This window comes from Garra rufa, chromosome 8 (assembly GCF_049309525.1).
Source record: "Garra rufa chromosome 8, GarRuf1.0, whole genome shotgun sequence".
Lineage (NCBI taxonomy): Eukaryota > Metazoa > Chordata > Actinopteri > Cypriniformes > Cyprinidae > Garra > Garra rufa.
Window position 1 is genome coordinate 22,464,421 of NC_133368.1, and position 10,523 is coordinate 22,474,943.

The following is a 10,523-nucleotide window of genomic DNA, read 5'->3' on the forward strand; positions in this document are numbered from 1 at the left end:
TTGACCAAAGGCTGTGAGAAACAAGCTTTTTCGATCCAGTCTGTGTTTAGGTAGTTTGGGTTTCTTGTTTGGCTGGACCTTGTCATTTAAAAGCATTAATCCCTCATATTTACAGTACACAGGTTAGATTGCTATCAGTCTATAGTATAACATAATTCAATAATTTCTTGCATATGTTGTTTTGCTACTGATGTAAATATTATCTAGAGTTTATATATTATATTGATGATTTTCAAGACAGAATGTTTAGTGTTGTAGAGGAAATATTTTATTAATATAAACTCTAGTACCAGGAGTTTGTGATACGCCTCATGCTCATGAATCTCATGCCACCCATATTGCTGAAGTTTCTGTACTCTCCAGGGCCGAAGTACCACATCCTGCCTCTGTAGTGGGGCTGCTCATAGAAGAGCCAGTGGCCGTCCATAATATGGCAGGAATTGCAGTGAGACATGCGGTAACGGTCCATGACACTATCACAGTCGTCCATCATCTCGTACATCTGACCCATGAAGTTGTCCCTCTCGTAGATCCTCATTCTGTAGGATCCGCTGTACTGTAGTGGAAGAGTACATTATTTTCTAGTTTATCAGGTAGAACCAACATCTGATGTAAACAAATAACAATAACTGTATTGCTCTGCCTCATTAATAACCATTCTGAAAGGATCCTTTGTGCTTTATTTTAAAATGTTCCTCTATATCCTACTTGATTAGCTTTTTGCTTTATGATTCCAAAAAAATATGATTTAAATATTTCACTTTGAAGTATTCTTAATGAGAGGCTGTGGATTTGAGTGGATACTTTACAAAGCAATACATTTATGGAGCTCACCATAGGGATCATACGGCAGGACCTGATGCAGTTGTTCATTCCAAACATAGACATGTAATCAGCATATTCTCCCCTTCTAAAGAAATACTGATTTCCCATGTAGTTGGGATTATCGTACATTATCCAGCATCCACTGTGCACTCTGCAAGAGTGACAGCGGCTCATGTAGGAGGAAAAGTCCCCACAGTCACTCATACATTCATAAGAGCGACCCTGGAAGTTCCTGTCCTCGTAGAAGGTGACCTTAAAAAAATCAAAGATAATAATAAAGTAATTTAAAGTTAAGGTAAACAAAACAAATAATTTTAAAGTTAAAATTAGAAATTAGAAGTTAGAAATTGGTACCGGACCAAGGTTTACCTTCATGGTTGTGCTGGCTGATCCTCAGTAGTTTCACAAAGGAGAAGCTGAAGCTGATTCTGCTTGTTGACTGACTGTCACCTGTGCTTTTATACTAGACCAAGACTAAAGACTACAGGGCCTCTATTATTAGTCAGTTCCTGACTGTGCAAGTTAGAAAAGAGGCCTCTTTAACTGAAGCATATTATCTAGATCTTACTACATTTCTCACATTTGTAATATCTCTAGAATTTCTGAAGCATAAATTGTAGTTATGAAGCACTAAACTCGCTAAACACATTAAAAAAAGGGTTTAAAGGGTCCTATTATGCTTTTTCACTTTTTGAGCTTTAGCCAGTGTGTGGTGTGTATGTTTGGGCATAAAAAGCATCTACAAAGTTACAAATCTCAAAGCCCACTCCAAAGGGAGATATTTAGTTTTTAAAAAATCCCTTTTCAAGAACTACAACGAAACAGCTCATTTGGACTACAGCATTTGTTTTCCGGAGGCTATTATGTCACAACGTAAATCCTGCCTACTGATATTCAGTTCGTTGGCGGGTGGGGGATTTGCTTAACTTTAGCCATGTATTATGGACAGCCGCTTTTGGGATGCTTCAGCGAGCCGCAGGTCGGCTCGTTTAAATGCGAGCTTTAACTAAAGGGTCTGCGAACTGCTCCGGTAGCCGTGCTGAAGCCGCGCCGTTCACCTGTGTTGTACAGAGGGTCCAAACACATGCAGATCCACGGCTGATGTAAACACGAACATTGACTAGTGATCATTTGTGGACGCGTCAGCACCTCACCATAGACGTGCAGTGTGTGGTAAGAGATTTATTCATCATACAGTGTAGATAGCTTCATTAGCCTTATGGTTTCGGGCGTGCAAATAATTAAATACATTAGCGCAACAATGATAATATCACGTATCGGCGATCTCGCAGGCTGACGATAGGACCAACAATACTGTAGCGTTTTATTTACACACCCTCCATGCATCCTAGGTGTATATGACTTCCTTCTTTCAGACGAATTCAATCGGAGTTATATTAAATCAATTCAGGTTCCATCAGTCCAAAATAAGTCGATCCATAATAAAAAAAAGTGCCTCACATGGCTCCGGGGCGGTCGGTAAAAGCCTCCTTTAGCGATCAGATGTGTTTTTGTAAAAAAAAAAATCCATATTTAAAACATAACCCTTTAGCGGGTATGATCACACCCGTGTGATTTGTCTTGGCTGGTCCCTGATGCATACGATCACACCGGTGTGATTCGAACGTTCGCCGCATCACGTCATCAGCTGCTGAATTCAAATCGGTTTTGGCGCGTTGGCTGGCGCTAAGCCAGATCGGACGCGCTGAGTGCTAGTCATATTATCACAACTATTCAGTGTTAGGTTTGAGAAATTTAAATACACATAAGTACTAGCAAAACCATACATTTATAGTTTGTAAAATACACACTGATGTCTATGGAAGTGGCAATAATGATCCTACAAATATATTCTGACAACATATTTTATTGATATCGTATACAGATTATGCAGGTAACCATAAAGTTCACTCTCCTCTTCTCCCAGCTCACCAGAGACTTACTTTAATGTCTTTCGGGAGGAGAGGATGTATTTGCGTGTTGTAAATCCCACAGCTCGGATTCAGCGCGAACAAACATGGCGGCGCCCATCACTCGGTATAGATTAACTAACGCGGTCATTATAAAAATGTTTGAACTTTTAAATACATTTACTTGCACATATTTCGAAATCGGAATATCAGATATTTCATAATATAGTGAGCATGCTTGTGAATATTAATAATAAAAAAGGAAAAACGAAATAAAAGCGATCCATGTGTCTTACAGTGCTGTTGTGGCTGCGGTGTGTCACATGACGCGTCGCCATGGAAACAGTAATGCGAAACATTCTAAAATAACGGTCGCCTAAAAAAACTCACTCTTTGGGGTTAGAATATTTTAAACTCACGTGTGAAAAGTTTAATAATCACTTTAATCTAGTTTGCTGCTTTGGGAAGGGGTGCAGCAGGGCGGAACGTGGTCTACGCTGTTTGCCAATCGCAACGCAGTGGGACTGCTGACCAATCACAATACATTTGGTTTTTCGGAAGGTGGAACCCGGAACTAATTGAGCCGTTTGTGCCAGCCTGGGGAGAAAGCTATTGTAATAATGTAAATTATGTGAAAATGTATGCGTTTTTCAAACCACTAAGCATGACAGTATGTTCAAGTACACCCCCAAAAGAAAATAAAGACTTTGTAAAGGAGCATAATAGGACCCCTTTAAAGCAATGTATTAAATGTGGTTCTGTTAAAAAAAGGAACCGTTGCGGGCACCATACATATCTATTATTTCTGGAGAGAAATCCTGAAATGTTTTCCTCAAAAAACATAATTTCTTTAGGACTGAAGAAAGAAAGACATGAACATCTTGGCTGACAAGGTGTGAGTACATTATCTGTAATTTTTTGTTCTGGAAGTGACCTAATGCTTTAAGTAAAAATAGTTCCCTCTTAGTCGTTCACTCCAACATTACGCCGATTGATGTATTTTTGGGAATCGTACTTGAGACTCTGTAAACATTGGCGAGTAGAATTTGCATGCCGCCCCATTCCCCCGTACGGGTATATAAGGCAGCGGCGTGCAACCGTTCTGCTTCGGAGCCTCGCCTCTCGCAGCTGATACTATGAGATAGAGAAGAGAGACGAAAATGAAGAACAGCCCGCTTGATCCTGTAACCGGTCTAACTCCGGCATCGTGCAGTGGCATTCATTTGCCGTATACAGTCAAGTGCGACCCCCCCTCCCCCATTGAGTGCACAGTTGTGCCGCATTTTTCCCTGGGCATGCTGATCCAAAAGAGCACATTTCTTACACTGTCATCGAGTGTATCTCTGCAATACCGCATGTCTTTCTAAATGTGTACTTCTGGATGTGGTGGCTTTTTGTCTTCCACTGATGGCCACAATCGCCAGGAAGCCATGAGCATTGGGTTGGGTGTCTAAACCACCTTCGCCCGAGTGCTCGTGGCTCAACGATTGGTTTCTGGGTGCGGGTAGCAACCTTAAAGCTCGCCCCGCCCCAGTGCCTTTTTTCCCGGAGGTGCATGAGGAGCCGTGCATAGACATGGCGGGTCCCCTATACGGCTCGTTCGCGTCTCCCGCTGGCCTCTATCAAGAGGATTGGGGACATACACGTATTCTCAGTCAACGAAGCGAGCCTGGCCCGGTTACGTGCCCAAAGGTTCCCACCACGCCCTTTCGGGACCAGATGGTGAACCTTCAAGCTCTGCCCCCGGAAGAGGCAAGATATATATTATTTCTTTCATTATCCTACGTGACTTCAGTCTGCTTATTAACAAAGACCACAAATGTTGTTCATACTGATAACAACCCTGAAAGTTTTATTTCCACATTTTTTCCACATTTATTTGTTTTTCCTTACCTAAAGCACTGTCTAATATTGCCTATGATTATGTGACAAGACTATTAGGATGAAGGTAATCGCAACAGTGCAATTATACAATTGACTGACTAGCCGTCTTAACGGAAATTCAAATAGTCACTGTTAGTCTATCATTCAGCCACAGGGTGGCAAAAGATTTACAGCTTGTAACTTAGAACATGTTTGGTTTTGATTATCATGTCTATCACACTGAAATCATGCATTTAAACCATATTATTTTAAACTTCTGATATAGGGTTTTCTGAGAACACACATCCAAAGCACGCAATCAGAAAGTGGCTGTCATATGCCCTGTGAGTACTAAAATAAGTCCTCTTTCATGTCTTATTGTGCTTAAACTGTCAAATACACACAAGTTTATGTTAAATACACAGGAGTTACAAAAACAGTCGGTTATAATTAGGGCCGTATGCAGGTTTTTATAAATACAGAGGTCCCAAAATGGAGATTAGTAGGCATGTGATTACCCCCCCCCCCCCCTCCCTGTTTTTCCTGATTTACATGTGTGCATGAGCAGACATGTAAATGAGCAGATTTTCATGATATGTCACCTTCAAACCTCCAAAACAATAATAATTGTTGCCATAGTTTTGGGTCTTCTCAGGTCCATTCAGTAAAAGAGTCTGCAAAAACCAGTCCCAACTTGTGTCTACGCCACTTGTCAAAATTTTGGACCCAAACCCAGTCAGGTCTTTCAAATATGACTTAATATGTCTTTCTTCTTAAAGTTTTTGACTTTTGGTGTAGCTAGCTGCAACCATTGGTATACCTTACACACGACTTGAAGATGATCTACAGATGTTCAAAGAGAGCCCAGAATTCTGTAGCGTTTCTTTAAATGTAGTTTTGTTTTGTTTTTACTTTGAAATATTTATCTAGATACTTGGACCCAAAAACAATGGACTTGACAGAATTTCATTGCATGAAAAAAAAATACCAAGATTTTTTTCAAAATATCATATTTTTTCAGTCATAAATGTTTAATTTAACCATATAGACATATGAACTGCATTTTGGACTGTATTTTGAGTCATTCATTTCTGATGAATTCTTTAAAAATAGAATAACTTGTAACTTGACCAAAGGCTGTGAGAAACAAGCTTTTTTGATCCAGTCTGTGTTTAGGTAGTTTGGGTTTCTTGTTTGGCTGGACCTTGTCATTTAAAAGCATTAATTCCTCATATTTACAGTACACAGGTTAGATTGCTATCAATCTATAGTATAACATAATTTAATAATTTCTTGCATATGTTATTTTACTACTGATGTCAATATTATATAGGGTTTATATATTATATCAATGATTTTCAAGACAGAATGCTTAGTGTTGTAGAGGAATTATTTATTAATATAAACTCTAGTACCAGGAGTTCATGATACGCCTCATGCTCATGAACCTCATGCCACCCATATTGCTGAAGTTCCTGTACTCTCCAGGGCCGAAGTACCACATCCTGCCTCTGTAGTGGGCATGTTCATAGAAGAGCCAGTGGCCGTCCATAATATGACAGGACTGGCAGTGAGACATGCGGTAACGGTCCATGATGCTGTCACAGTCATCCATCATCTCGTACATCTGACCCATGAAGTTGTCCCTCTCGTAGATCCTCATTCTGTAGGATCCGCTGTACTGTAGTGGAAGAGAAGTACATTATTTTCTAGTTAGACCCAACATCTAATGTAAACAAATAACAATAAATGTATTGTTCTGCCTCATAAATAACCGTTTTGAAAGGATCCTCTGCACTTGATTTAATAATTTCCTCTATGCCCCACTGATTCAGCTTTTTGCTTTATGATTAAAAAATGTGTAATGGAATATTTCACTTAGAAGTATTCTTAATGAGAGGCTGTGGATTTGAGTGGATACTTTACAAAGGAATACATTTATGGAGCTCACCATAGGGATCATACGGCAGGACCTGATGCAGTTGTTCATTCCAAACATAGACATGTAATCAGCATATTCTCCCCTTCTAAAGAAATACTGATTTCCCATGTAGTTGGGCTGATCATACATCATCCAGCATCCACTGTGGACTCTGCAAGAGTGACAGCGGCTCATGTAGGAGGAGAAATCAGCACAGTCGCTCATACACTCATAAGAGCGACCCTGGAAGTTCCTCTCCTCGTAGAAGGTGACCTTAAAAAATTAAAGATAATATTTTAGTGATTTAAAGTTAAAATGAACAAATACATGAACAATAATTTTTGAGTTAAACTGTGAGGACACTGGTACTAGACTAAGGTTTACCTTCATGGTTGTGCTGGTTGATCCTCAGTAGTTTCACAAAGGAGAAGCTGAAGCTGATTCTGCTTGTTGGCTGACTGTCACCTGTGCTTTTATACTAGACCAAGACTAAAGACTGCAGGGCCTCTATTATTTGTCAGTTCCTGACTGTGCAAGTTAGAAAAGAGGCCCTTTAACTGAAGCATAGTATCTGGATCTTACATTTCTCACATTCGTCCTGTCTCTAGAATTTCTGAAGGATAAATTGTAATTATAAAGCACTAAACTCGCTAAACACATGAAAAGGGTTTAAAGCAATGTATTAAATGTGGTTCTGTTGAAAAAAAAATTAAGATTTTTGAAAAAACTTTTTGTCAGATAGATATTGTGTTTACAGTAATGTAGTTAAAGTAACAGATGTAAAGGAAACAGGTACATTTAGCTCAAAGGGAATTAATTATGATATTAATTAAAAGGAATTTGGACAGAACGACTGTCGGTCAGCGATTCATGAACAGGTTATCACACATAATCTCTGAAACGTATAGTGAAAACACTATTAGCATGGTAACAAGATTGGCAGTTTAAGAGCACAAAACACAAGATACTTCACTTTTAATATAAATAGGACTTTATTGGACAAATTCAAGACATATTAACTAATCTAACATATGTAGACACTCACACATTCACAGACAAGTCGCAGAAAGAGAGAAAGTGAGAAAATAATGAGTCTAAGAGAGTGAAAATACATTTCTAGCATTATGTGCAATTGCTAAGACCTGAACAACCATCAATCGTTTAATTATTCCATGCACTGAGTTTTACAATGAGTCTATTAAACTTTATAATAAATGCATCAGTTCAGCTAGAATCTGGAGGTTTACTTGTGACGTATGTGTTAGAGGATTCCCATTTGTTGTCATGCTGAAAGGAGTTTCCCAGGCTGTTGATTCGCTAGAGGTCTAGTAGCGCCAGGAAGCCAATCTTGGGGAAACCAATCATTATGTGTTGGCTAAAGGATGGTTGCGGAGACATGGCTTTATGGCAAAACTTAACTTAAACATAGAACACATTCAAAACTCTCAATGGAAAGAAAAGAAACTAAAGTAAAAGTAAGAAAGAAGAAAAGTGTGACGAGACTAGGTGGCTTATCTCCTCATGATGGTAGAGGAATAGCAGGAATTCAGGCCAAAAGCACGCCAATAGAGACCAAAACTCAGGCTCAAAGCAGTGGCAAAAGGCAAAATTTGCTCTTGCAGAGTATAATTTAGACATGATTTCTATAACAAGAAATGTTTTAGTCACAAACTTTCAACCCCATACATACCAAACTCGAATATAAATCTGTAAACTATTTAATAGTTATACAAAAGAAAATATGCAATAAGTGATTAGATGATAGTCAAATGTGTGGGTTACATACATTATATGGAGTTATGCAGTGCATGATATACATTTATCCTCCTCTTAGCATTTTAGGATGTTTTGTTGCATTTTATATATGTAAAGGAAGTCTCTGTACCATTCTAGAGAGGAGTGCAGGATTTTAGTTTTGTGAGGAAGGTTGAAAGCTCTTAGGAGTCTGGGTCTAGTCTCTGTCCTCTGTGGAGAAACATCTCAGGGAAGTGTTAACTCATGATATTCCTCATGGTTTTACTCATGATGGTCATGATGTGTTGTCTCTTTGACTATTAATCTTAGGTTAAAACTGGCAGTGTTAGAGAGGAACTTCCTGGTTCAAACAAAAGCATCCTCTGTTCTAGAGTTAAGGAAGTATTAGTTAGTTAGACTTGTTTCAGACTCGTTGGAGCCCCAGCTTTGCTGGACCTCTGAATTATGGTCATCCACGTTGTCGTTGGGGCCTCTTTGTGGAATTTAGTTCTTTGTGTTGTTTTAACACTGTTATGATTAAATCTGAATTGTCTGATTGTCGAAAAATTTCTTGGCAATAGCAGGAGATGTTAAATTGGCTAAATGTAAAAAATGGCTAAACCTCCAAAATTAATAATGTAAATTTGGCATAGTTTTAGGTCTTCTCAGGTCTATTTAGTAAAATGTTAAATCACCAAAGTCTGCGAATAGCAATCCCAGTGTTCACAGAGAGACAAGAAATCTATAGTGTTTTTTACTTTTATTTTTTATCTAGATACTTGGACCCAAAGCATTAGATTTGACAGAAATGTATTGTATGGAAAGAAAATACCTAGAGATTTTTCAAAATATAATCTGGTTTTTTTTTTCACAGTAGAAAGACATAATGGACATTTGGACTGCATTTTGGACTGTATTTTGTGTCTTTTATTTCTGATTAATTCTAATTAAATAGAATAACTTTGATGCAGTGTAGTTTGGGTTTCATGTTTGGCTGGACCTTGAAAGCATTCATCCCTCTTATTTACAGTACACAGGTTAGATTGCTATCTTACTATAGTATAACATAATTCATTAATTTCCTGCAGGTGTTATTTGACTACTGATGTAAATATTATTGATAACAATGATTTTTCAGACAATGTTTTGGAGTTGTGGAGAAATTATTTTATTAATATAAACTCTAGTACCAGGAGTTCATGATACGCCTCATGCTCATGAATCTCATGCCACCCATATTGCTGAAGCTTCTGTACTCTCCAGGCCTGAAGTACCACATTCTGCCTCTGTAGTGGGGCTGCTCATAGAAGAGCCAGTGGCCATCCATAATATGGCAGGACTGACAGTGAGACATGCGATAACGGTCCATGATGTTGTCACAGTCATCCATCATCTCGTACATCTGACCCATGAAGTTGTCCCTCTCATAGATCCTCATTCTGTAGGATCCGCTGTACTGTAGTGGGAGAGAAGTACATTATTTTCTAGTATACAATAACAATAAATTTGTTGTTCTGCCCATTCTAACCATTTTGAAAGGATCCTCTGTGCTTTATAGATTTTAACATTTTCCTCTATGCCTCACTAGATCTACTTTTTGCTTCATAATTAAAAAAACCCCAAATCAATTGAATATTTCCTTTAAGAAGTATTCTTAATGAAAGGCTGTGGATTTAAATGGATATACTACAAAGCAATACATTTATGAAGCTTACCATGGGGATCATACGGCAGGACCTGATGCAGTTGTTCATTCCAAACATAGACATATAATCAGCATACTCTCCCCTTCTGAAGAAATACTGATTTCCCATGTAGTTGGGATTATCGTACATCATCCAGCATCCACTGTGCACTCTGCAAGAGTGACAGCGGCTCATGTAGGAGGAAAAATCACCACAGTCGCTCATACACTCATAAGAGCGACCCTGGAAGTTCCTGTCCTCATAAAAGGTGACCTAAAAAAAAACAAAGTTTATATTTTAGTGATGTAAAGCTAAAATTACTGTTAAACTGTGTGGAAATTGGTGCTAGACCATGGTTTACCTTCATGGTTGCGCTGGCTGATCCTCAGTAGTTCCACAAAGAAGAAGCTGAAGCTGATTCTGCTTGTTGACTGACTGCTGTAACCTGTGCTTTTATACTAGACCAAGACTAAAGACTACAGGGCCTCTATTATTTGTCAGTTCCTGACTGTGCAAGTTAGGAAAGAGGCCACTTTAAGTGAAGCATAGTATCTAGATCTTACTACTTACATTTGTCATGTATTT

The 10,523-nt window shown here is 38.6% G+C and overlaps 3 protein-coding genes across 3 annotated transcripts; all 3 read right to left on the bottom strand.

Annotated features, from left to right (window-relative positions):
- Positions 1-283: 283 nt before the first annotated feature.
- LOC141340116 (gamma-crystallin M2-like) lies at positions 284-4,312 on the bottom strand. Its single transcript, XM_073845048.1, has 4 exons — positions 4,111-4,312; positions 3,751-3,869; positions 835-1,092; positions 284-556 (listed from the first exon to the last, which is right to left on the bottom strand). Exons 1-4 carry the CDS (start codon positions 4,310-4,312, stop codon positions 284-286), a joined length of 852 nt encoding a protein of 283 aa, XP_073701149.1.
- A 1,694-nt stretch (positions 4,313-6,006) lies between these two features.
- On the bottom strand, positions 6,007-6,909 carry LOC141340117 (gamma-crystallin M2-like). Its single transcript, XM_073845049.1, has 3 exons — positions 6,904-6,909; positions 6,550-6,801; positions 6,007-6,279 (listed from the first exon to the last, which is right to left on the bottom strand). Exons 1-3 carry the CDS (start codon positions 6,907-6,909, stop codon positions 6,007-6,009), a joined length of 531 nt encoding a protein of 176 aa, XP_073701150.1.
- Positions 6,910-9,436: 2,527 nt separating this feature from the next.
- LOC141340118 (gamma-crystallin M2-like) lies at positions 9,437-10,305 on the bottom strand. Its single transcript, XM_073845050.1, has 3 exons — positions 10,300-10,305; positions 9,969-10,211; positions 9,437-9,709 (listed from the first exon to the last, which is right to left on the bottom strand). Exons 1-3 carry the CDS (start codon positions 10,303-10,305, stop codon positions 9,437-9,439), a joined length of 522 nt encoding a protein of 173 aa, XP_073701151.1.
- Positions 10,306-10,523: the final 218 nt, after the last annotated feature.

Coding starts and splice junctions, on each gene's coding strand:
- LOC141340116 (XM_073845048.1), bottom strand. CDS start 4,312: ATGTCTATGCACGGCTCCTCATGCACCTCCGGGAAAAAAGGCACTGGG. Junction 3,870..4,110: donor AAAAGCCACCACATCCAGAA/GTACACATTTAG, acceptor TCTATCTCATAG/TATCAGCTGCGAGAGGCGAG. Junction 1,093..3,750: donor CAATGTTTACAGAGTCTCAA/GTACGATTCCCA, acceptor TTTATTATTATC/TTTGATTTTTTTAAGGTCAC.
- LOC141340117 (XM_073845049.1), bottom strand. Junction 6,280..6,549: donor CCTGCCGTATGATCCCTATG/GTGAGCTCCATA, acceptor CTTCCACTACAG/TACAGCGGATCCTACAGAAT.
- LOC141340118 (XM_073845050.1), bottom strand. Junction 9,710..9,968: donor CCTGCCGTATGATCCCCATG/GTAAGCTTCATA, acceptor CTCCCACTACAG/TACAGCGGATCCTACAGAAT.